General features: G+C 41.3%; 1 protein-coding gene across 1 annotated transcript; it reads right to left on the bottom strand.

The window, feature by feature from the left end:
• Positions 1 to 2495: 2495 nt before the first annotated feature.
• On the bottom strand, positions 2496 to 14719 carry fgf16 (fibroblast growth factor 16). Its single transcript, XM_086024479.1, has 3 exons — positions 13914 to 14719; positions 11320 to 11423; positions 2496 to 4930 (listed from the first exon to the last, which is right to left on the bottom strand). Exons 1-3 carry the CDS (start codon positions 14224 to 14226, stop codon positions 4685 to 4687), a joined length of 663 nt encoding a protein of 220 aa, XP_085880605.1. The 5' UTR covers positions 14227 to 14719; the 3' UTR covers positions 2496 to 4684.
• Between the last annotated feature and the right edge of the window lie 11973 nt (positions 14720 to 26692).

Raw genomic sequence — 26692 nt, 5'->3', positions numbered from 1 at the left:
CGTGCACCCGACACTTTTCAGAGGAAGAAAAAGTACGCTTGATTGAGATTCCTTCACAATTTGTGGAGATGGTGTTCTTTTCTAAAGACTACAGACTAATTGGAAGAAGGGGTTGTATTCGATTGTCTCAAATTTTTAATTTATTTATTTTTTTTAATCTCTACAATGTATTTGCCTTTAAATGTCATTTATACTTGTGAAGCACATTGAGTTACCTTGTGTATGAAATGCGCTATATAAATTAAGATGCCTTGCCTTTGTTGGTGCTTGGGGGGAATCACGTTCATGAGTCATGATGTTAGCGCTTCCTTTTCACCCCCGTTTTAAATGCCACAAATAACGTCTTTCCAAAAAACTAACTGTGTACTGTACCAACAATGGCATGTTTAAGAGACGCATACATGACTAGCGCCAAGGTAAAATCTGCCATAGCTATGAATAAGTCCATTTGACATGTTCCTTTTAATCTGTGTGCTTACAGCGATGCTAAGCTAATGTCCATGCGTTCCATTATCTGAAAGGACAATCATCCCTGCTAACATGGCCGCCACATATGTACATGCATTGCTTATGATGGAAAAGTCGCCCCTGTCAACATGGCTGCCACATTTATGCGATTTATAGCCTGCTCTAGTCTACTATAACTCTGTTTATCTATGACAAGAGAGCAGTACAAGCCGGAAACACATGACCAGTATCTGTCTGTTGAAGGTTCGACAAAAAGTGCTTTGTTTGGATTAATTGAGTAAAATACACATGTCTTATTAGAACTTATTAAATTGTTCAATATTTATCACTGACGGTAACCCAGTTGATGATCTGCATGTTCTAATTGTGCAACAGCAATAATGATAAGTAAAAATCCTAATATCGTGATTAGCAAGTAAGGAATGAGTGAAGGACTTTTTAATAAGATGTGAATGTCTCTATTCATCCTCTCTCTTGTGTATGTAAACACTTCATATCCAAGCGACCAATGAAAACTTCATTTCCAGTTTTTGTATTACTTAATGTATTCCATCATCTTTTTAACTCTTGGCTGCTCCGCAACCAGCCGCCCCCTTGATTTGGATTTAACAAAAAGCATTGACTCACAACACAAACAAAATGAGCCGTTTGTCGTTACTTTCTTTTAAGGACACAAAGTCGATAAAGTCGGATTGCGAATGTCATCTTTTCAGGTAATGTTTGCCATTGAAGGTCTATTTTCACTGAACCAAGTCAACATAAGTACGCCACTGTGAAAAAGATAGCTTTGATGATGCTTAATCTTGCAAATAACTGATGTTTAAGATGTTTTTTAATGGTAGACTGAATGGTAAATCCATTTTTTTCTTGCCAAAGAAAAAAATGAATTAAACATCAAGGTCTCTCTTTTCGTAGCCAGCGCATCTGTGCCATGGTGCCAATGCCAGCGGAGCCTGATTTTCACATCAACGCAAGTCTCTTGGAAATGCACATGGCAGAGTGACAATTTGGCAGCAGAAAGTCAAACTAAAACGTACACCTATGTAGGGTAGAAGTATTTACATATTTAATTCATAAATATGTGAACAGCGTGCATCAAACTCTCTGAATCATTTTCTTCTATTTTTTGACTCTTCCCACTGGGCAGCACAGATGTGTTCCCATCATGTCGAGAATTTAGCGTGCCACTAGATTTAAAGGGAACGAAAGGAGCCATTTTGATCTGTCTTGATTGAAGACATTGTGACAACTCTCAAATTGGCGCAGCCCTCCCTCTTGCAAGTCTGCCGGCCTGCGTTCTTCTGCAAAATTGTCAGGGTTATAACAATTTGGGATTTTGCATTAGAGTTAGTTTTTATTTTGACTTTTGTTTTTCAAATTCAAATGTTTATTAATTTTTAGAGTGAGTTTGCAATTTTGTATTAGTTTTTATTTTTTTTCAAAAATGCTTTGTTTTAGTTTAGTTCCTAATAGAGTTATTCTTTTTAGTTTTTTTTTTTTTTTACTGTATATCGTCGCTTCTCCTGTGAAAAACACATATGTCCAATTTTAGATTTTTTTTGAAAAATTTTCACATTAATGCGATGTCTAACACGGAAACAACCAATTCAAGTAAAAATAAGAAAAATTTAATAAATGTCCTGTTTTTCACAGGACAGCGACAATATGGAGTATTTGGTAAGTGCAAGAAGGTATAAAACAATAATAACCTTGGTAATTAATAACATCGGATCCAACCCGCCTCCGTACAGAGATCCGCCACACACTGCACAGGGTTATATTATTATATTGACCCTTAAACCAAAAAAAACAACCAAAAAAAAGACAGAAAGGTGCATTTTTAAAAGATAAATAATGGATGGATGGATGGATGGATGGAATTTTGTCGTTGTATTGTTGGTGGTTGGTATATACACACACTATCTATATAGACACACATATGGACTATGGAAGCATGAGCAGTAAATGTCCGTCCATCACTTAAGATATCATCAATATACAACGAAAGACACAGTGACAAACTCATGTACATTCTGCATGTTTTTAATTGGTACATCAAATTTGGATCCAGGCACAAATAGTCTCGTAAGCACATGTCACATAGCAGGACAATTTTATTGTCATATTAACTGCAGATCTTTTTTTATAATTTTTAATATTTTCAAAAAATGCTTTATTGATGTAATTTCAGTAGAATCTACGGTCCAGATAATTTCAAGTTCATTACAAAATAAAGTCTTTGCAATAAATAAATATATAGATTTATATTTATACTTTATATGTCGAAAATAAATATATTGTACATCTCATAAATAGGATCGGCCATCTGTACCCCTCAGCTGCTTGCCTTTTTGATAATGTTCCTGACACGCTGAACATCACACGTCAATCGTTGGTTCTTCTGTCCCGCATTGATCACATCGATCATTCAAAGCTTCTGGAAAGCCCTTTGAGCTTTTATTCCATATTCTTGAGATCCACCTAATTGTACAAGTAAGCTGTTTGTCGTCACTAGTAAGACAATTCAGCGCACTAGGAGAATGACTGTGTCCTACGGGTGTTTTTTTTTTTTTTTTTTTTACCCACTACTGTTGCTGCCACTTTTGGCTTACTGGTAAGCAGATAGATTTGAGTGATAAACTAATAGTAACACTAGTCGACCCAACTAGTAGGCATGTTTTGCACACTAGTAGCCTCCTGTAGCCGACTAGTAGCACCAACATTTTGCTTCATAGAAATGTGTATGGCCTGTTAGTATGCCTGTTAGAGTGCAGAATTGTAATCCAGTAGAGGATAAAATTTTGTTCTACAAGTGCGTTAATGTGTCCTGATAGTGGCGACAAAGAGTGCACTAGTACATGGCAGTTAAAATGGATTTTAAAGACACTGAATAAACGCTCATGCAGCTACAGGAGATCTGTTTGAGCATATATTTGATTAGTCACTCACGGGTAGGACAACTACATGTAACTAGTGAGGCAAAACTGTGTAGTAGTTGACAACTACGTGCCACTAGTACCGCTTGTGACATTATAAAATTCCACTAGTTAACACTTGGTAAGTCAGTAGTAGTAATAGTAGTGCAGAGTGGTGCACTGGTGCACAGTTTTGCCTAACTAGTGAAATGTAGTTGTCCTGCTAGTATGCCAAACTCATCCTTCCTCTAATGGAAGGCAGTGGTTGAAGTTGATGTACTAGTATACTCCTCGTCCACGCCAGTAAGATGATTCAGTACACTAGTAGAATGATTGTGTCTTACATTTCATGTTTTTTTCCACTACTAGTGACACTTTTGGCCGACTAGTAATCAGATAAATATTACTAGTAAACTACTAGTAAGTTATAACACTACTAGGCCCAATTAGTGGGCATGTTTCACACTCGACGACATCAAAATGCCCACTATAGTTTTGCCTCACTATTAAAAAAAAACGTATCTAGTACGACACAGTTACTCTACTAGTGAGCTGAAACTAGTAAGACAAACTAGTGAGGAAAAACCCTTTGAGCATTTATTTGATATCCTTGATATCCAACTTGAGGTTCATGTGCTCGTATGCTCTTTGTCCTCACTAGAAGGACAACTTTGGCATACTAGTAGGACATAGCAAGGCAAAACTGCACCATTTGCCAACTGCATGCTACTAGTACCACTATGGACTATAAACGCTTAAGGGGCAATCCATACTATCCTCCATCTTGGGTTGTTCAGTAAGTGCTCTCGGGTGAAGACCACATTGGTCGTGTTCTCTGTCTAGCGCGGGACATTCTCATCTCACTTCGGCCCGTGACCACTTGGATCACGTCACAGGAATGTTGCGCAACGCGTGTACTCTACACTCGAGCCTTCTTCCTGTCCTTCCTGTCTCCGAGTCCATGCGGGAACGCGCCTCCTCTTCCCTTAGCTCGAGTGCTTTCTTTCCCATCGCGTGGGGCGGCCCTCGAAAGGCAACCGTCCGCTAGTTTCTGCGCCAGCATAGTGCTAATTGAACTCTAGGAAAAGTGGTTATAGCGTCCGACCGTAGCGTCCTAACTCGGCGGTTTGCTCGGCCGCAGATGCAATGAAGCAACATCCAGGAACACGCAGAGATGTTTATGTCAGTGCTCTTGGTAGCGCGCCAAGGCGGTGACCTCAGCGGAGCGTAAACAGTTTTGTAGCAAACAACCCCCTGTGGCCACGTCTTCTTGTAAGCGGGACCGCGTGTCCAAACTGCGGTCACCTGTACTGGAAGAGATCGCGGTAGGCCTGAGGGATTTTCTCGATCTCCACGGGCCGCGGTAAGAAGTGGGTGAGTTTCTGGTGCTTTTTAGTCCTGCTGCCCTCCCTGGGCGAGCCGTCTTTGTTCAAGGCCACGTAGTAGAAGCGCGCCGTGTCGTTGTGCTTGTATAGCGTGGACGTGTACGTGTTGTACCAGTTCTCCTCGAACTGCTCCCTGAACACGCACTCCGCCGTCAGCTTCCTCTGCGAGGAGAGGGAGGAAGAAAATGACACGTTAGGGTCCGTCTGCATGAGAGAGTCTTTCCTTATTCTCGGTCCATGTGGACTTGACTGGAAAGGCTAGTCATTTTCAAGCCGGACTAGTACTGTAGTTGGTAGGGCTGAACGATTTAGAAAAAATAATCGGATTGTTTTTCCGCTCAATATTGCAATTTAAGCCTTTAAAAGCTACAGTAGTATTTAGCTCTAACCATTTTCAAGCTACAACCTTTTTTAAGGGGAAGTTAACCCCAAAACGTTCTTTACTAGAACCAATCATGGCTCAGCTTCTGAAAACAGGTGCGCGTGATTGGTTGTTACCTTAGCCAGGAAAACATATAAAACAGGCTGGATAGTGGCTCACAAGGAACGTATTTGGAGACCCCTGATCTCGACACTATTTCAATAAATACATATTTTAAAACAATATATCCATGTACCATGTATACAAATACAGTATAAATATTTGACCCAGCAGTTTAAAGAGCGGACGATCTTTTGACAATTCCCTGGCATCATTTCCTACATCATACAGTCACTTTTCAGTCCATTTGATTTACCTCCAGATAAAGTCCATTATTTCAGAACCTTTAAGGAGGAAAGTCAACCCAAACATATTTTTTTTTCAGAATATGGTCTGTGCAGGCCCACGAGTTGAGAAAAGGCATTCTGATTAATATTGCGTTTGTGAAATATGAGTTGAATAAGAGCAGAAAAACCCACCCGCTTTTAGCCATGTGAGGGGGCGGACATTTAGTCACTTCTGTCGACTGAAAATGACATCACAACTGCTCAGGGCTCAGATAATGACCAATCATGGCCCAGCTTCAGAAAACAGGTGAGCTGTCATTGGTCGTTACCTGAGCCCTGAGACACCGTGATGTCATTTTCAGTCGACAGAAGTGACAAAATGGCCGCCCACAGAGATGACTAAAAACGGGTGTATTAACTCTTATTCCACAAACACAATATTTATTAGAATGCCTTGTTTCAACTAGTGAGCCTGCATAGAACATATTCTTGAAAAAAATGTTTGGGTTGACTTCCTCTTTAAGAGTTTGGGCTATACTAAGATATCTTTGGACATTTAATTGGTTGGAACTGTCTGGGAACTTACAGTGCTACTTTGCAAGGGAGAGCCATTAATCAGAGTCGCAATGCCTCCTTAAAAAAAAAAAGAAAAGAAAAAAACAACATCTTGCGGCTGTATTTTAACATGAAATGGGATAACCTTTGCGTCGCTTTATGACTTCATCGGCGTTCAAATGCAGCCACTGAATGATGAGCAGCTGAACTGGAACACAGATTTTGGACCGTATTTATCTTCGTATGTACGGCTTTATGTTTGCTGCATCTAAGTGAGTATTGAGGCTCTTCCACTGGTTGCAAGCAGTCCAGGGTAAACCCCACCATACTCCAGATGCAAAAGCAGACAAGCGGTGCCAAAATTGGATGCTTGGATGGAAGTAAGATTGGGCACACGACTAAAACTGTTTTTATCTGTTCTCACTAACGTTTGTAAGTTGCAACTCACACTACACAACTGACTGAGGTGAAGGTTCATGATCTTTGTTTTTCTATAGCAATTTCTCTAACCAATCAAGTTTCAAATTGGGAGCTAACTATTCAATAATAATGTTCTCTGATTGTTTGAAGGAAGCTAGGTTTGACTACCAACATGTCTGTTGTAATGTACCTACACATATTAATACATTTAATAATCAGCATCTAAGGTGAGTTGTTGTATATTATTGAATTTTCTCATGTTGTTTTCATGGTATTTAATATTGTCCCGCCCATTGCGGGTTCCAGGTTCTCAGTCCCATTATTTCGCAATTATTTTCTTTTCTACAGTTATGTCTCTATTTTGTTTAGCCCGCATTGATTTTGGTTGTAATTGCACTGTTGGCCACAAGATGGTGACATAATATCGTTGCTGAAAATGTTCAATGTTAAATCCTTTGTAGTCCTGCATTTTACGTCTACAGTAAGCGATGGCTATTGATTAATTTGATAATTTTCACCTTTGAGCACAATTATTGATTTAGTTTGTGAGATAATACATTTGTTAGTTTGGAAAAACAGGATGTTTGCTGTAAACAGATACATCAGTACACTTTAACTGTTTGCACAGTATGTTTGTCTCATCTATTGCTATTGCTCTCTTTCAGTGTATTATATGTGTTCAAACGAGTTTGTATTATTTTAAAAATGCGTTTAACGGGGAAGTCAACCCAAACGTTTTTTTTCCAAGAATATGTTCTGCAGGCCCACCAGTTGAAAAAAGACATTATGATTAATATGAAATATGAGTTAAGCAGCAAAATCCACCCGTTTTTAGTCATCTCAAGGGGCGGCCATTTTGTCACTTCTGTCAACTGAAAATGACATCACACACCCTCAGGGCTCAGATAACAACCAATCACGGCTCACCTTTTTTCTAAAGCTGAGCTATGGAGCAGTTGCTTGAAACAATGTTTAATCACGTGTCCAATGAGACAGTTTGCCATCGCTTCCCGCAATATAGCGTGCGTGTCATTGAACTGAACCGGCAGAAACTCATTTAAGCGGGTGCTCATTATGACGAGGGCGAGTCATTAGGGATGACTTTTCACTTTACATTCCTCACTCGCTCTGCAGACCTGCTGACCTCTGGTCGTGCTGGGGGATCATTTCTCTCCCTGTAATGCAACATGAACGCTTAACAGGCACACACACACACACACAACAAGCGTCTTTAAAAGCTGTCCTGACAGCGCAGCGTGAGCGATGGCTGCCGGTTCAGCAGGTGAGAGCGAGCTGGCTGGCTGAGCGTGTGAGAGCAATAGGAAGACACACGGGTAGGAGCTCCTCGGCTGCCAAAGACCAGTCAGTCATGCAACGCCTGCTTCTGGTTCTGCTCTGTGAGCAGCCAGCACCGAGGGAGAATCCCCCAAAGAAGGAACCCCTCATCGAAGCGATTGCGAAGGAGCCGCGGTTTAGCTGATGGTCTGTCAGGCTGAGCAGAGCTGTTGTGTGTAAACACAAGCCTGAAGACACATGACCGGGCCGTACTATTAGGCACTGACTTGGGCGCATCACAAGCTCGTCATGGTCTGGTGACCCGTTGAGGCGGAAGAGCCCCTCTAACTTTTGACCCCGGCCTTCTTACTCATGGGGTAATATGCTGCACCAGTGGTTAGGGAAAATGCCTCACAGCACAAAATAAATCATTTGAATCCGTATCATCCCAACTCATATCAGTGTTTCGACATTTTGAAATTTGCATATTTTGATTTTTGGGCAAGGGAAACCTATCCTCTCACAGAAAATCCCCTCTATTTGCTGTTTGTGTGCTCAGGCCAAAATACGAACATTTCTACTGTGGTGCTATCTGGTGGAATTTTCGGTGTTGTTCTAAGATTGGTTTCATCTGCATTTGAGATGACATGTTTTGTTGGCATTCCTTGACTGTATCTCAAAAGTGAAAGTACAAGTATGTATCTGTCTCCCTCCCGATGAAGCCCCTAATAATACTCTGCTGTTACAGTTCACTGTATTCCCAAACATTCATTAGTATGCTTGATTGCCAAAAGGTTAGGTTTAGGGTTAGGGTTAGGGGGTTAGGGTTAGGGTTAGGGTTAGGGTTTAAAGTGTGCTTAAAGGTGAAGTCAACCCAAACATATTTATTTCAAGAATATGTTCTATGCAGGCCCACTAGTTGAAACAAGGCAATATGAAATATGAGATAAGCAGCAAAATCCACCCGTTTTTAGCCATCTCAGGGGGCGGCCATTTTGTCACTTCTGTCGACTGAAAATGACATCACAGACCCTCAGGGCTCAGATAACAACCAATCATAGCTCATCTTCAGAAAACAGGTGAGCCGTGATTGGTCGTGACAAAAGATCCTAAAAACGGGTGGATTAACTCTTATTCCATGAAGGCAATATTTATCAGAATGCCTTGTTCCAACTAATGGGCCTCCATAGAACATATTCTTAAAAAAATATGTTTGGGTTGACTTCAACTTTAAGGCCTTAATACCATTCATGTAAAGTGCTAGTGCGCACATTTGTTTGCCTACGCGTGCTAGCATGTTATTTAGGATAGTATGCTAGCTAATACAATTGATGAGCCTCATATGAAGGTGGCTTGTCTGTGCTGAATAATTTAACTGATGAATAGTTATTTATGTGGCATGGGTTCATGACGGTGTACATACTAGCTGCATGCTCCTGTTCGTTTTAAGTGCTTTGCTGACATCTTTTGGCTTCTATACGCAACTACAACCCCCCGTCAGGGTGGGCATCAGTTATTTGTGGATTTTTTTTAACTACCACATGTAACCTTAACAAGTTAAGCGGTATAGAAAATGTATGATGGAAAAATACAGAAAAACACAGAGGACTGTGGGAGACTTAGCAGAACTAATAAATGGTGCAGTTCCTCAGGCTTGAACGTGGTTGCACAAAACAATGTGGAACCATCACATGAAAGTTTATGGAAATGCCCTTAGTTGTTAAAGATGTTGTTTCCACTTAATGTAAGATAATCTTCAATACTGTGCAAGTAACTCGTTTGCGGAAAGACTCCAGACTTTAATTCATCTTCGAACCTGTTTATGTGCCTCACAAGGTGATTTCACGAGGCTGGTGTCGGCCCCAAGTGCGGCACACCAAACCACAGGAATAGTTGGAAATGAAGTCAACTGTGGTAGGTCACTTCAAAGCCAGGATACAGAGCAGATAACTTCACTATCAAGAGTGTGAGACTTTGAAGTTTGGGAATTTGCCTTGGGCCAAAGTCATGTAATGCTCCGTAATCCACAGTTAGCACGTCATTGATGCTCACACCTAATTGTTGTCAGAATCCACAATTGACAGAGACTAGAACAGGGAACTCACATTTTGTTGTCTTTGTATCAGTATCGCCAACAGCCACGGGGACAGGCAAACAAACGCGCTAAAGCAGAACGCTGGGCAACCAGCCAACGGAATAGGCAAACGTGGTATGGCTGTCTTGGTGGTCACATGCTAGTGTCGTAGTGTCCTTGATGGATGAATGTCTGACAATTTGACATCAGTGATTCATCGACAAAGCCTTCATTCGTGGGGTTGTATCTGACTGTGACTGACAGGCTGTGATTGGCCGTCATGGCAGACTGTGATTGGCTAACAAACTGTGACAGGTGCTGCTGTTTTGGTTTGTAAACGAACTACAATCAGCTCAGCTGTTAACTTTTATAAACGGCGGTAATAGGTTACTACTCACATTTGACAAACTGGGGCATGGCGTCCACTGTTTTGACCTGGGTTACATTGGTCAGGTGTACAGCTGGGCTCCGCGACATCCCCCAATCACTGCCCTCCACCGTCACCCGCCCCTGAGCCCCTGGGGGTCAAAGCCCCGGGATACCAGACTCTGATAGCACGAAGTAACAATATCTGCCGTCTCAACACAATGGGTGTGTTTAAAGGTAGAAAGGTGGCCTCTGTTTGGAACGCTGTGGGCTGGAGGTTAGTGGGTGGGGGCAGGTGCTGCTGGGCCCGAGAGGCCCCCAGGTAATGCCTTGGGACACCTGATACACATAACCCTCACATACTCCACCGCCCCTTCCCTCTTTGTCTTCATCTCTTTCCTCTCTCTTGAGATAAAAACATTCTGCATGCATGACAAAGAGGGGGAGATTCTTGAGAAGGAAGCAAACTGTCTGCTTCCATGTCTAACGCGGAAGGTCATCAAGTTCACCAGCAACACACCTCTGAAGGTCTGGAATCACTTTTACAAGACTTTATCAATATTTCTGGATTGCTGCGGGCTTGATTCCATCTGAAATGCTTCAAACTAAAGTCTTTCTAAGTGTCTTTCTTCACGTTGCCTTGTGACCTGCTCTCGAAGGTTCATTCATAGATGTGAGGCATGGAGAGGCTACAAGAGGAGGAGACATAACTGTTTTGTCTCACTGCAATTTCCTATCAGCCCACGAGCCTTGACAATGCTCTGAAACCCAGATGATGGCATGTATTTGCCAACAAACATTCTCTAAAGGACATTCATGGACTAAAAGATCATTACTGCACTTTGGAGCTCTAATCTCGGGCTTCGGGAGCTTTGCTGAAACTATGACGGAATATCCACCTCCATAAAATAAGAGTAAAAATGACTCGTCTGCCAACAACTGGGCATAAGATGAGCGGACAGAAGCACAAAAAGGACCTCATAAATGAAAGAAGGCTACATTCAAACCAAAACGTTTAACACTACAAACTTCCCCTTGAATCTTTTCAAACATCAAATAATCACCTATCCCTAACATGTATTGTTTCAAAGAATTGTGTTTCATTCGGCGTCTCCAGGCAAGAGATGCAGAGGAATGGATGGTTTTGACTCACCGACCCATAGAGCTCTCCTTTCTCGTTCATGCCGAGGTAGAGTCCGGCGTCCACGCCCCTGATGCTGACCAGACCGACTGCCAGGCTGATGAACTCCAGGATACCTTCGGATCAAACATGCACGCTGGTCAGGAAGCACTCTACTGTACACGCCCAGAAAGAGAAGTCCGCGTACTTAGACAATGAAGGTATTTTGTTGTTACAAAGCCAGGAGCGTGTTTGTGTGTAATTTACTTTCCCTGCCCTAGCGGGCCATCTTTTTTAATCGGCTACTTTTTTTCCATGAAACAGTTAAATTCTGCCTAGCAACAAGTACACACAGGAACATAACAAACATTACATTACATTACATGACATAACATTTATATACACACACGGCGCAACAACTAATCAATCGACAACCAATCAATTATCCAACAAATTGATAATTATTTTTGATAATGGATTAATCGGGTAGCAACATTTAAGTAAAAAATATCATACAGTAAAGAAATAACTTTGCTAGTAAGATGCATCCATTCTACTACTTGTTTTACTAGTGAGGCCAAGGTGTCGACTAGTAGGCTACATGGATCTTTCGCTGAATATCACAGAATACTGTAAAAGCTGAAAAATGCTTCCCATAACGGTCTGTTGACTGGTTGACTACTTTTTTGTGTTACCATGTATAAATGTCTCATATTGGAAGTTTCTCTTAGAGGATCACTTTAATTTAAATCCCTATTAATACAGAACCAATTGTTCCCTTTCTGTATGGCAGTGTTTTTTAATGTTTAAAATGATCTATGATTCACTTTTGCCTATTTAAAAAGAACATTTGAGATATCCAAAATGACATAACTTTTGCTATTCATGTGAATGGCATTTCTCATTAAAGATACAACAATTCAATTAAGTTCAATTCAGTTGCATGGATCTTGCAACTGAATTGTAAATATTACTAATACAAGATTTAGCTCCGTAATGCATCAGGCAACCCTCAAGTTATATTTGAGGCATTTTAATACATTTGCACTTTCTGTACAGCCAAGACTGAAGCATTGATTTTGTTGAATGTTTTATTAAGTGATTTTTGTTTTCTGTGTGCACTTTACAACTGGTTGAAATGTGACACGAGGGATGTTTGGCACGAAGCCTAGCGAGCGATCGGTGTCCCAGCTTTTTGCTCACCTAACTAGCAGTGACTTTTATGAGGACGCTGAGCCTTGTGTGCCTCCGATGCTGACTCACAGGAAGTTCCAGTGGAAGCGTATACGTGAACTTCAAAGGGTGGGAAACAAGCAGTCCAATTAAAAGCCTGGATGCTGGGATGCAGAGGTTAGCAGTCAGAGAGGATCCAGCTGGCAGAGGCCAGCGTGCGGCCACCTGGGCCCCATCTTCCCCTGAGCTCACGGGGTGCCAAACACTGACAGTGTGCCTTTTTAATCAGAGCCATGTCTGACAAAAGGCCGCGCATCTGAACCTTAAGTCGAGCCAGAGACAAACACGAGGACCACCCATCCTTTTTATGCACACCGTCATGTTTTTTTGGAAGCCTGCACTGGAAGCCTACCAGTAGTTCTGCTTCAGCCTGCACCTGCATGTCTGCACGCTACACGTCCGCACCCTCGCACCACTTATTAGCGGCCGAGGAGAGGAGAAACACCTGCGGCCGGAGCCCGAAGGGGATTAGAAGGGGGCCGTGCTTTTCCCCTCACGCCAGGTGACTGTGACGCACGGCCGGGTATCCACTGGGGACGTCAAGAGCTCAAGAGTGACACCGCTGGAGATTCATTTAATTGGTTGTGTTGCCTCACCTGCAAACAATATGTAGGCTACGCTTGCATGTGGAAGCAAGCTGGTATACTGTAGGGAATTTATGGAACAAATAAGTATCACTCATAACGTTAATGCTTACATATTTTTAATGTCATTTTCATCGAAACAGTGGCGGGTTATAACGAAGAAGGCTACAAATGTTTTGTTATGGAACATAATTCGATTTTAAATGTGTCTGTACTTCTGTACATTTGAGAACAGATAAATACATTCTAATCTTTGATTTGTGAAAAAAAATGTTTTTAACCTACACATAGTAAAAAAAAAAAAGGTTTTAAATGTCTTACTTGTCATTCTATATTTCTAGTAGAGCACTTTGTGACCATTAAGAGAAAACTGCTGTAGGCTATAGATGAATTTGATTTACTTTTGCTTACACTTCATCATTTCTACATCATTTGACATACTGTAGCCCAGGTTCTTTCCATCTATCTATCTATCTATCTATCTATCTATCTATCTATCTATCTATCTATCTATCTATCTATCTATCTATCTATCTATCTATCTATCTATCTATCTATCTATCTATCTATCTATCTATCTATCTATCTATCTATCTATCTATCTATCTATCTATCTATCGAGGCTAGGCAATTGGTGCCTTGCTCAGTGGCTCCCACAACACTTTCCGCTTTTTCCATTCGCGCTCAACCCAGAGACCCAACACAGCCAAGTGTCCAACTGTTTTCCGACCCAAGATGCCCAAAAGTCAAGTAAAACCGTGTTTTGTGTTAATGGCCCTTCCGGTCAATTTACATGAATGAACTACGTACCAAACCTGCTGTGGTCCTGCCTGGTCCCGTGGACGGTCCCATTAGGGAATATCTCCAGCTGGAAGCCGGTCCTGCAGTAGAGCTGCCGCCGCCTCAGGATGCCTTTGAGGTGGCCGAAGTCGGTGGGCGACCCCCGCTGGAGGCCCCCTTCGATCTGGCCCAGGCGCTCGTTCAAGCCCAGCGGCGACTCCGGCTGCAGGGGCGCGTTCCCAAACGCAGGAAAACTTTGTAAATCCAAGTCGAGCGCTCCGAACAAAGTCCCCACCTCGGCCATGGTGTGCACGGCCGTCAGGTTTAAACTAAGCGAAGGCATTTAAAGTGGTGAAAATGTCCGAGCCATGCAGGCTGAATGAAGTCCTCTCGTCATCCGTTTTGATATGTGCGCTAATGAGAAGGAAAAGACTCTATTATATACATCCTCCCAAAGCATTCTCCTCACATTGGCCACGCCTGGCTGGCATCCTCTTGTTGCGCGCACCTCACTCCGAGCGCGGACTCGTCTTATCCAACTTGCCTAAAGCGCAGTCGTCTACATATAATCGTCTGCTCTCCTCAATGAGAAGTAGCGAGAGGTGCGTTCAAAGACCATCCTTGAACATGGACCACGACACGATCCATCTGCTGCTTTTTGAGAACTCGCGCCTCCCGATTTCCCAACAAGATGATGAAAATAACTTGTGCATATTCTCAGCGCAATCCAAGCGAGTGTCAGTGCCAACAACTGCAGCTTCTCATGAGAGCCGTCTCTCCTCCTCCTCCTTCTCCTTCTCCTCCTTCTCCTCCTCCTCTTTAGAAGCAGGTGCTTCCTCGCCCCTCTGCACTACGTCTGCAATGTGCTGCAACAAGCCAGCGGCTTTAACCACTTGTTGGGCCAACTACTGGCGAGAAAGGGAGGGGAGGGGGCGGGGGGGGGTCTCCTTAATGTGTCGTGCACCATCAAACGTGACTGGTGTGAAACCGTCACAGCTACTAAGTGACTATAAAAGCCCTGTAAAGTGGATTCAGAGATTTGTTTTGAAATGCATTATAAAGTGCTGAAAACTACATTTAAAAAGCTTAACGTCGCTTAGTGTCCATAAACTGCACTCGTGACCAAAATTCATGTGCACATCTATAGTTATGCCCATTTCAACCTCTGAAAATATTCGAAACATCGCCACAAATGATATTTAGGATTTTATGGACATTAAGCTATTTTCTTCCCATAGGCGCTCACTAGAGGACACGTCACTTAATATCTGTAAACTACAACTTCTTGTCACTAAAATATATGTGCACCTCTCCTCATGCCCACTTCAATCTCTGAAAAAAATTAAAACGATGTTAAGTGTTTGCTTCTCCATACACTCTCAAACAAGTTGGGTTAAAAATAGCACAATTTTTGGTAAAAAATGGACCGATCCACTACTTGGGTCAATTTAACCCAACTTTCTAGGTTATTTAGCAGAAAACAACCCCCCAAAAATGGTAGTTTCGTACAAAACAGCCCCAAAAAAATTGGTCTGTTTTGTACAAAACAACTCTCGAAGGTGGGTCGAATTGACCCAATTTGTGGATCGGTCCATTTTTGACCCCAGATTGTGTTATTTTTAACCCAATTGTCTTTAGAGCGTAAAAATTGCTTCACGTCGCTTGATGACAGAAAATTGCAATTAATCTCCACCAGATTTTATGTGAACATCTCTGACTTCAACTGCTGTAAATATTAGAACAATCACCACAATATTTTGGATTTTTAAGGACATTAAACATTTTCCTCTCCATATGTCCATCCATCCATTATCCAAACCGCTTAACAAATTCTCGGAGGTGGCATGACTCTGGCACCCCCGGTTGCTTGCGCCTGATGCTGCGCCATCAATAGGCAGATGCGATGTGGAGTGTGCAGCACTTTGAGTACCTTCATAGGTGCAAAAGTGATACACAAGTGAAAGACAAAGACCAGAATCAATATTTTCCACGGCATAGGGTACTATACCAAAAAATATTCACACAAACGTGGGCCATTGATTATAAAGGACAGAACATGTTAAACAGTGCAATTGTATGGTATAATTTTCTTTTTAATTTCAAGTAGTGTAGTGTTTTTTTTTTTTTTTTTTTTGCATTTTTATAATCACCTTTCTTTGCTGATATAACATAATGTTGCATTGGCTCCCATTGCAGGTGTACCTAATGTTTGGACCCGATGGTGCAACACATAACGTATGCAAGTATATATTTCAATACCGCAATATTTAAAAATTTGAATTGAAGTCCAATTGCCTGTATTTTTATGGTGTTACGAGAGTGCATGTAGAAAAAGGGAATAAAAGATAAGTCTGGACTTTGTATCTCTTCTGTACTCAGTGGGGCAACAAGTCCTGACATGTGGAAGCATGACCTAAAAAAAAAAAAAAAAAAAAAAAAGAAAACACAGCTGTTTTGCAAAGACTTTTCTTGTGTCAAGTGAAAACAAACTGCGGGAGTGTTTTAATTAGATCACTGTTCTTGAGATATCAGTGACAGCGGGGTGGCTGGTGTGAGCTTCATGAAGACATCAATAGCACAATTCAAGTCGGAGAGACATCTTACGTATGTTAGACCACCTTTGAGCTGTCTCTTTGGAAAGCCCCCACCGCCGGCCCCTCATCAACACAAGCAGCAGCATGACATACAACCAAGTTGTCTGTTCAAATGAATCACAGTGTACAGTGCATGAGTATGTGTGTGTGTGTGTGTGTGGGGGGGGGGGGGGGCGCGGGTGGGTGCAATTCAACTATCCACTGATTTCAAACTGGATTTAGGTCTGGGCTCTAACTCGTTAATTCGGATGTATGCTTGGTGCCATCATCACAATCACAGATCAGTCAATACACACGAAGGTGATCATGAATATTAAACACGTTTCAAGGGGGGGAGGGGGGGGGGGAATCACTTTTAACACACCCCACACCACAATGTAATCTTCTGATAATCAGGCCTTTGCTGACTTTGATCAGAAAAAAAAAATACGAAAATGTGAAAATTCTGCTCTGTGATCAGTATTAGTGCACCACACTTTATGGACAGGTAGTGCAGCTTCTCACCTAATCCAGCAGTTGGCATTACGGAAAATTCTTTTTTTTATGATTTTCTTTTTTGTTCCCCGAGAACAATTAATAATTCCATAAATTGGCAGCAAACCATTAATTTCCAATTGGACAGGACGATAGGCTGACTAAATGAAGCTCCTTGCCTTACTTCAACATAGCTCCTTGGCACAAGACGCCACAAGATGGCACCAAAGCAATAATTCTATATGAGACAGGGCTATGACCACAACAAATAACAGGTTAGGTTCCGCCATAAAAATCGGTGAATTGCGAACAACTGTGTTTTACGTTTAATTAATGTGTTTGTGTTTTTGCGTAAATCACATTTTAAAATGTAGAGCTGTAGTGTATGATTTACTAAAGGGGCAGAATATTCCTCTGCCCCAGTCCTCAGTGCAATCAATGAGTGCCTTAAGAAAAAGAAAAAAAAATGACATGAATAAAAGCCCTGCACTTGTTTTAATTGAGATAGTTGTTGGCCTTTCGGTGACTGCCGTCACTATGCACAAAGGAATTATTTCTAACCTTCTCTTGACTGACACCATTTAACAATGAGATTCATCTGCTGCCCTTTACAATCTTTATGAACTATAGCTTCAACTTTCAGATGCAAATAAGTAAATGTCAGGCAGATGAATTCTATTTGCATACAATGTTTGTTGGCAGGTGTGCGCTCACTACTACTGTATTTGAAAGCCATATCCTAAACTGATTTTTTTTAAAGATTTCAGATATATTCTTTTTTTCAGCTAAATTGCAGTTGTTTTTTTTAAATAAAAGTTGTACATGTAAAATGTGTTGTTTTGGTTGGTACAGTTTAGGAGTGGTTCGTACGTTCACTTTATAGTACTGAAAGGCTCCCCACCTAGTGTGGAGTTTGAATGTTTTATTTATTTTTTCCCCTGAGTACTCTGGCTTCCTCGCACATTGTAAAAACTTTTACAAAAAAAAATTTAAGACTACATCCGAATCTAGCAACTGTTGTTGGGGTGTTCAAAGTCTGGCAAGTTTGGACATTTCTTATTGGAATTTGCAAAAAATGATGCAGTAGGCTGAATGTGGTCCCCAGGATTTGAGTTTGACATGTCATCGAGAGCAAATCGAACTAGTTTTGACCAGGTTTTATCAACACAGGATGAAGCAGACCCCCTATTCCTTCCATTTTTCTGTATGTGGCCTTCCGTGGAAAACATTTGGAAACCCCACTGAGATAGTACGACTTGACACCCTCCAAAGCATGCAGGCCTGCTTAGCAGATACTTATTGTATGACTATAAATCTTGCGGGTGTGTCAGGCCTTCATTGAAGTCGGCGCAGGGACAGTGGCTTTCAGCACCATGCAGGCCATGAAAGGTGGCGAGGGTGACGGATGCCCGGGGGCCTCCGCCGGATGAATTGGCCGAGGGGTTGGCGAGGAGTCAGGTCAAGTGCGGCTTTGTCCGAGCGGACATCGGGGCGCTCGCTACACAGGAGCCTGAAAAGACGTTTTGTCTCAGTTAGGGCAGAGATATGAAAGAGAAGAGAGGAGGAGGGACAAAGAGAGCGGTTTATGTGTAGTAAAACAGCAATGTGATCTTACGATCTTGTGGAGGGAAAATTCAAATCATGTCTGCTTAGAAAAAAATAATTTTTGAATGATGTTGAAATCACGATTCATAAACATGAGTCAACTACCAAAACTTGAATTTAAATACAATTTAAAAGAAAAAACTGAAAATAAATTAGTACCAAGTAAAATAATATATTAAAATAATAGCAATAAATAATAGTAAATAAAAACGAATACCTACTGTGCCTGCTGTGTGTCCTCTTAAGGGCAAGCATGGTGCTTACATTAAGATAAGAGAAGAAATAAGAAAGTCACCATTTTTTTTTCTTTTTTTCTACAGATTAGGAAGAATTTCCAATATGCCTTTGGGTAGTATTATATTATCTGTCTGTATGTGTTCCTAAAGCAGTTGTTTGGGAATATTCATTATTTGAATGATATATATCTTGTATTTGAAAATACAATGTGTGTAATTATTTTTGTTGTGTGTTTAGTTTTACAGCAAAGTCCAATTGGGGTGCCATTAGACACGCACAGAGAAGGCAGAAGAACATACCGTATGTCACACGCTTGCTGCAATCATGATTACATTTCAATTAATTGCCAAGTTGCCGAGTTTCAGGTGTTTATTTACAGGAGGCCTAATTTGAGATGAGCCTTTTGTAGCTATAAATGTTTGTGGAACTAGCTAGCTAGCTATAGAGTCTTCAGTGAGCTAAACATGCAAGGATACTGTAAATATTTAGCCCATTTTTTATCATGTTTTTGACAAAGAAAAAATACCGTGTTGACGGTATACACATAATGACATCACAGAAGTGAATGTAAAGACATCAACGGGTTTATGATGTTTTATTAAGCCGAAAGTTACACACTGTAGTACATTTGTGTGTTGTGAGTGTAAATGGTGTGGCCTCCTCAGGGAGTGCCTTGCAGCTCTATTCTAGCTATCGCTCTCTCTCTCCGCTGCCTCGCATCTCAGTGGACACTTCACAGACTTTACAAGTGTTCTTAATAGTAAAATTGCTTGAATGTTTGACTTCCTTTGTGTGCTCCATTGAGGGCTAATTTAAAGCAAAAAAACGATATGCCTGAAAGACTTGATGCGCAAAGAGAATTTTTCTGCTGTGTACGAGAACGCACTAGTGGCATAGTTTGTGAACCCAAGCAATATTTGTTCCAAAAATGTCCAAGTTAACCAATTTCTTTCTTGAACTCGGCTTCCGCTCAAAGGTTCCACCATAATTATTCCATTTTTTCCACTTCACTGGAGATGTGGAGAACCTGAAGCGCACTTGTAACTCAAATCATCATGCTCAAGTCAAGGCGGCAAAATAAATAAACAGTTATTCGCCTTGTTTTCCGCGGGTGACATAGTGCCTGTCTACAGGCCGGTCCTCTAATTTTAAACTGGCTTCCGTCGGCTTTCCTTTCGCTAGCAACAACAAACGCCCACCCCAGCCCCCCACCCGCCCGCTATTTCAACAGAAAGCGAGAAAGAATAACTTACTGCGCCATGGAAGCCTGTTCACAGCTTGGTCCATCACTCAAATCTGTCCCCAGGCAACTACAACTCACTATTGTTCCTCGCCGCGGCGAAAGCCCCACCGCCAAAAATAGACTAATGATGGACTATAGACGAAAGACGGATTAAATATAGGGGCTTCCGACTAAGCTTAGTCCGTCTGTTTTAAAATTTTTCCCGTCATTCGTCAACCATCGGCAAAACGGGCGCCCGTCAGTGACGGATAGACGGACCGGTCCATCACATTGTCGAAATACCCAGCTCTGTAAATAAATAAATAACAAATTACCCAAGGTACTAAAATGACAATTTGGTTCAGTTCAGTTTGACTTTTTTCGACTGATAAAAGATGCGAAAGTTAGTGCAGTTGTAGTGGGACAGAAAATACAACAAAAAAAAAATGACAAGCTAATAATACAAAAAGTGCCTTTTCTTTGTCTAAACGTGTTGTCTTCTTCTGACATAAACACAAACATTTCTCCAAAGGTCAAATCAAACCAGACTGTAGTTAAAAAAAAAACACCAGAGGTGGTACCTTTTGATTCCCTCTTTTTTTTTGGTAGCTATTAGAGCTACATCTGTTGCTGGTCAGCTGTATTTTATAGTTGACAAGGCAGATTTATGGCTGCAGACACACGCATGCAAACACACACACACACACACGCACACGCCTACACCCCCCCCCACACACACACGCATGCACGCACCCCCCCACACACACACGCACAGACTTAAAATGTTCCCATATGCCGCGAACCTGCCTAGGATATAGAAATGAAGATAATGACCTCAAGTGTAGTCTGCAGCTTTGAAGTCGCTCTCCCGGGAGCACACACGCACACGCACGCATACACGCACACACACAGTCACAATTGAAGATACTCTCACCGGCCTGGATTGGAGGCTAACAAGTGCCTCACCTATTTGTTTGGATTAGAAAAAAAAATCATATGTGTCCTCTTCGGAGAGGTTAGCAAAGGTCTGCTTAGCCAAATAAAGAGGATGTGTTTTACATATAGATACATGTTGGATTCAATTATGGAGCCTCGCCGGAGGACTGTTTTGACATTTTGAAAAAGCCGCTTGTTCATGTTCTTGATGTTCTTGAGATACAGTATTACTTTGAAGTCTCGGCGGTGTGGTGGAGACCACAAAGTCAAGGAAAACAGCTCGCTGTTCCTAAAGCTGCTCCAGTGCTTTGTAAATACCACCATGCATCTCATTAGTTAAACTAATAAAACAAAAAGGAATGCTTGGTTATGTAATAGGTAGATGGATTTTAAAAAAAATGTCTGTTGCTAGTTGCTATTTTTTTTTTTTTTTACTTACTAAACTCCTCATGGCCCTCAAGTCGTATGCCGCCTCGGCTTTGGGGCAGTGCCCCAACAGTTCCTTTCATAACTGTTTTCTTTCTTTATTTTGCCTACAGTAAAACATTTCAAAAGAAGAAAATGAATAAAGTTTGTGGTTATCGTTAAAGAAACAAACACACTATGGATGCAACTCACGATTATTGTAATAATCGATTCATCGGTTGATTATTTTGTCGAATCGGACAAAAACATTTTTGAATTTCCATCCGTTTATTCAAAAACAGGACATTATTTCACATTTGCAGTGCAAAAAATGCACAAACATAATTGATTATGATTGCATTTATGATTTGGTCCATAACATATCAGAAAATATACAATAATATTGATCATTATTTTCCAAAGTAAATTACTGTTGAATTCTGAGAATTTGGACAATTTTAAATTCAACAAGGTCTCAAGACGATTCAATTATGATCAAAATGATATATGGATTAATTTGATAATGATTCCCTGTTGATTCATTATTTAAAGGGCAAGTCAAGTAAAAAACAAAAACCTTTACAATAATATGTTCTATGCTGCCCTGCTAGTCTAAACACAGCCAATCATAGCTCAGCTTGCGAACGTCACATGACGAAACTCAGAAAACAGGTGGGCGGTGATTGGTTGTTACCTGAGCCTTGAACAACTGTGATGTCATTTTCAGTCAACAGCAAGTAGCAAAATGAGACTGATTAAAACGGGTGCATTTTGCTGCTTAATTCATATTCTACAAATATAATACTAACCAGAATGCCGTATTTAGACTAGTGGGGCCGCATAGAACATATTACTGATCGTTGCACCTCCAAAACAAACTGCTTTAGTTGCAACAGTTACCTTGATAGTTTCAACATCAATTGCTAGAGGCGGCATTTTTTTCAAATTATAGTTGATGTGAACATAGTTTTTTTAGACATACAAAAAAATATATATTTTTGGGATGTTTTGGTTTGAAAATAAACTTCAAATGGGAGTGATAAATAAACAGCTTGAAGCAACCACACTTTGTCTCTTTGGAGAACTGTGAGTAAGATTAAGAACAGGCAGTAAGGAATACAGTCCTGTTAAAATGTGCTTTTTAACTATTGTGGTTGGGCCTGGCACATGTGTTCATTGTATAATGTTTTAAAAGAGAGTCATTAATGGCGTAGATGTTCACTCGCTTGACTTCTGTGCAGGCAGAGTGGGTTCATTTCCCAGTCAATGACGGTGGGAATGTGAGGGTGAGTGCTTGTGTGCCCTCTGATTGACTGACCTTTCACCCGAAATCAGCTTGAATAGGCTCCAGGTCCCTGCGACCCTGAACACGATAAGCAGTGTGGAGAAAGGAAGGATGGACAGATAGATGGATTAAAATACTGTCCGCTTATACACTCAAACTGGTTAAAGAAGATGCCCTCCTGCTGGGTTAGTGTTAAGGGTTAGAATCAGGTTCTTGTGAAGCCCTCTTAACCTCAGGCACCTGAGGGCATCAAAAGTTGACGGGACTTGATATGGGCGGCAAGCACGGGAAAGTGGCGGCGGAGGGGGTGGGTCGGGGTGGGACGGCGGGGGTCTTCAAAGCCCAGCACGTCCCGGTCACCAAAAGCAGCGCTTCAAGTCAAGTTGCAGAGAAGAGGCACACGCTCCGAGAGAGGAGGGCTTCCATCATCTGTTCTTATTTTACCTTTTGTCAACCAGCATGTGGAAAATGATCTTCGCTGCGAGTTATTTGCAGAGCTGGATTCCGTGTTATTTCATTCCCAAGCAGAGACATAACAGAGAGGGTCTCCACTTTCATGCAGGTGGTCCCTCGGCCTTGTTCAAGGGCGCCGTGTGCGTCGGGGCGGGCGGAGGTGGTGGGGGGTGGGGTTAGTAGAGGGGTTTGGGCGGGTGGCTGGATTGTGAGCGAAGGGGAGACGGACAGATGCACGGGAAAGTAGGTAATGGTTTTACATTTCACGGCCTGTCCACCAAATGTAAAGATAGCGTTAATTCATTTGTTTGCTTTGCTCGCCCACCTCCCAAAGTTTTGAGTAGCCACTAGTATACAAGTCTAAAACCAACGTTTGCTGTACAAATGCCTTATGTGCACTACGTGTATGGCTGAAGAACAAACATGTGAGATGCCTCATTCGCTGTTTTATGTATTTGTTCTTGATTTTAATAAGACATTTTCTTTCTTGTCTCATACGTTTTGGTTGAGCAGTAAATTATCTACTCAACCATGGACTAGAGGAATAGAGGAATGATGGAAGCCACATTTCACCGTCCGCACCAACGATAGTTAACGAAAACAAACAAAATATCCAAAACAAAAATTGAAAAACATTTTCGATAACGAAATGAAATGGAAAAAAAAACTAACTGAAAGTCCATCTCACGTTGATAAAACAAACTAAAATGAACCTTAATTATAACGAAAACGGTCTTCGTTTTCAGAGGTGAGAATTCCGTCAGACTGACTGGCCAGTCACTCAGGACACTTTTTAAAAATAACGGACTATTTGACATCCACAGAGGTGGATTTTCGTCCAAAAGAGTCATCGTCACTAACCACGTCCGTTAGTGATGGACCTTTCAGTCCATCACTGACGGACACCCGTTTTGCTGACATTTTTTTGCGGTGTGGGGGTGTGGGTGGGGGGACAGACGGACTGACGGACCGACGGACTTTTGACGGACTAACTGACAAACTTAACTGACGGACTGACTGAAGGACTGACCAACTGCCGATTACAATTCGGTTTGGCTTGAAAAATGTCGGACTGACGAATGACGGACCGGTACCCAGGCCGCTGACGGATGACGGACCAGCAACATTTACGAAATTCCGAAATGACCTCTGGTCATTTTCATCATTCTCAATATCATCCATGAGCTTTCAGGGTTAATTTCAAAATGTATTCATTTTTGTATTACTGTACGTCATTAGAGGAAAAGTCAAACAGACTACAGTCATTTGAGAATTGCAATTTACGTTCTTTATTTCACAATATTTTTATAGTATGATTCGAGATATCTACTATTAAGTTGCAGATATCTGCTATGGGAATGACATATCTGTAACTCCAATTTTACATTTTGGGCATGATTATTGGCATGATTATTGTGTATATTGTGAGATGATAAGTTAAATTTGTTAGTTTGAAAAAGAAAAGGATTTGTTTACTGTGTTCAGAATGATCAGTACATGCTTACATATTATATTATATTATATCATATTGTATTTTATTGCGTTGTACTGTATTGTTCTATTGTATTTACCGTATCGTAGCTGTGTCACGTTGCATCGCATCGCGTCGCATCATATCATATCATATCATATCATATCATATCATATCATATCATATCATATCATATCATATCATATCACATTACTGTACGTTATATTATATTTCCCACTTATGTATATATTTGGGAGTCTTGACTAGGAACGGCTAATATGAGTTGGTGGTCGGCGCATAAAATGTTAACCTTTTGAACGTGTAAAAATAAAATGTTATTGACCGCTTATACCTTTTTTTTAAATGGTCTAATTATAAGAACATACAGTCCATGTCTACACATGTAGAAACTTATTGAAACAAGTCAATATGCTTTTTCTAAATACATTAAAAATTCAGTAAATAGACCGTAGTTGAGGTTAGCATGTTGGCTAGGCCCTTAGCAAGCGTTCCAGTTTGTCATGTGGCCCCCTTTGCAAGATTAATTTCCCACCCCTGCTATAGAGTATCTAAAATGGGTATTTCCATATCACAGATTTCATTTATTGAAGGGGTGGTCTGGAACTTAAACCTGCGAGGAAGGGGCGATTCATGTATCTACAGTTTTAAACGACTAGTCAGTCACATTTTTGTTAACTAGGTGAAATTAGGTTTTAGATATCAGTATCTGCAGTTATGACCACTCAAAATGGCATAATATGAATGACAGATATCACAAACTATAGTCACAGTTAACTGGAGTTAAATTTCCATAATTCACTGGCGGATCTCTGCAACTGAATTGCAGATGTCTGTAGTGGGAAACCCATATACATGAACGGGAAAAGTGACATCATTTGTCCTAAGTAAAACGACATTGCCGGTATCTGTAATTTAGTTTTGACTAGGCCAAACTGAATTACCTATCTGTTGTTTTGACTAGTCCCAATTATTATAGATAATCTTGAATGAAAATTCCGATGCAAAATGGAATTACAACTGTGACATTGTAGTGTATGATTTAAAAAAAAAACTAAAAAAAACTCTCTAAATTGTGTTGTTGGACCTGCCCACCCGAACGGATGATTGACACTTTTTGTGAGAACAGCAATAGCGTCCCCACGTGTGTTTCTACGCTTTAACCTCGAGCGGTGTGACATTAGGGGTTAGTTTGGAGAGTGCGTATGCATGATCATGATCCTGTCTGATGAGGGAACAAGCCCTTGGAGCAAGACTATTATGTTCACTACAACCCAGTGCAAGGATCCAGCCTCAGACAGATGTTAGGCGGCCTTTGTAGAGGCCTTGGCACGCAGCCCAGGCCTACCTATCTGCGCAGCTATTTACATGGCAATCCAGCTGCTCGCTCTCTTTTCCTGCTCGCGCTCTCCCTCTCCTTTCGCTTCTATGCCGCGCGTATTTGCATGCCCCCTCTCTCCCCTCGCCGTTTGAAATCAAATACCCGCTCACGTATAAACTTTGATCAATCAAAGCCACTAATTTGTTTAGCTGACAAGACAGCTGAATGCAGGTCCGCTTACAGGGGCATGAAAAAGGCCAGGCGGTCCAGATCCCAGAATATCTTTGTGCTGACGCAAACCTTTACCCCGCGGTTTATTTTTAGTTATTTTTCCCTCTTAGAAAAGCCGACTGCATCGCTGATATTCTTACCTGCTGCACTTTTTTTATGTGGACAATTCTGGAATCTGCTTTCTCACTCACCGTGTGAGCTGATGTCGAACGTTTTTAAGTCATCTCATCTCTGCTGCTCGTTTCCATCGAGCAGCATTAGCATTGCCAAAACCCTTGAAAGGAAAGGAACCAAATCGCCAAATCAACACTTTGCGAAGCGGTGATGTACCTAAAGCATGGCGTAAGAATGGGGAGAACACAAAACACGCCTTTTGCCAAACTTAGCTTCTCTTTGCGAAATCCTCTTGTGGAGTCCAAAAAGTGCTAATGAGGATTTTATGATCTCAATCCACTTTTATTCTCCCACTATGTTGTGACTTTTTCTTTGGGTCTTATAGGGTCTTACGTTGTCTCAGATTGGAGGGACCTTATACCACCAAAGATGTAAATTGAAAC

The sequence above is a fragment of the Filicampus tigris genome, chromosome 2 (genome assembly GCF_054856515.1).
Source record: "Filicampus tigris isolate MCC_2025a chromosome 2, RoL_Ftig_1.0, whole genome shotgun sequence".
In the NCBI taxonomy this organism is placed as follows: domain Eukaryota; kingdom Metazoa; phylum Chordata; class Actinopteri; order Syngnathiformes; family Syngnathidae; genus Filicampus; species Filicampus tigris.
Note: the sequence above shows the minus strand (reverse complement) of the source record. Positions and strands in the feature narration are given on the sequence as shown.

What these genes read in the sequence shown, in the direction of transcription:
- fgf16 (XM_086024479.1), bottom strand. Translation starts at nt 14,226, where the DNA reads ATGCCTTCGCTTAGTTTAAACCTGACGGCCGTGCACACCATGGCCGAG. An exon ending in GCAGGACCACAGCAGGTTTG is followed by an intron (nt 11,424 to 13,913) that starts GTACGTAGTTCA and finishes TTTGATCCGAAG; the next exon opens with GTATCCTGGAGTTCATCAGC. An exon ending in AAGGAGAGCTCTATGGGTCG is followed by an intron (nt 4,931 to 11,319) that starts GTGAGTCAAAAC and finishes CTCTCCTCGCAG; the next exon opens with AGGAAGCTGACGGCGGAGTG.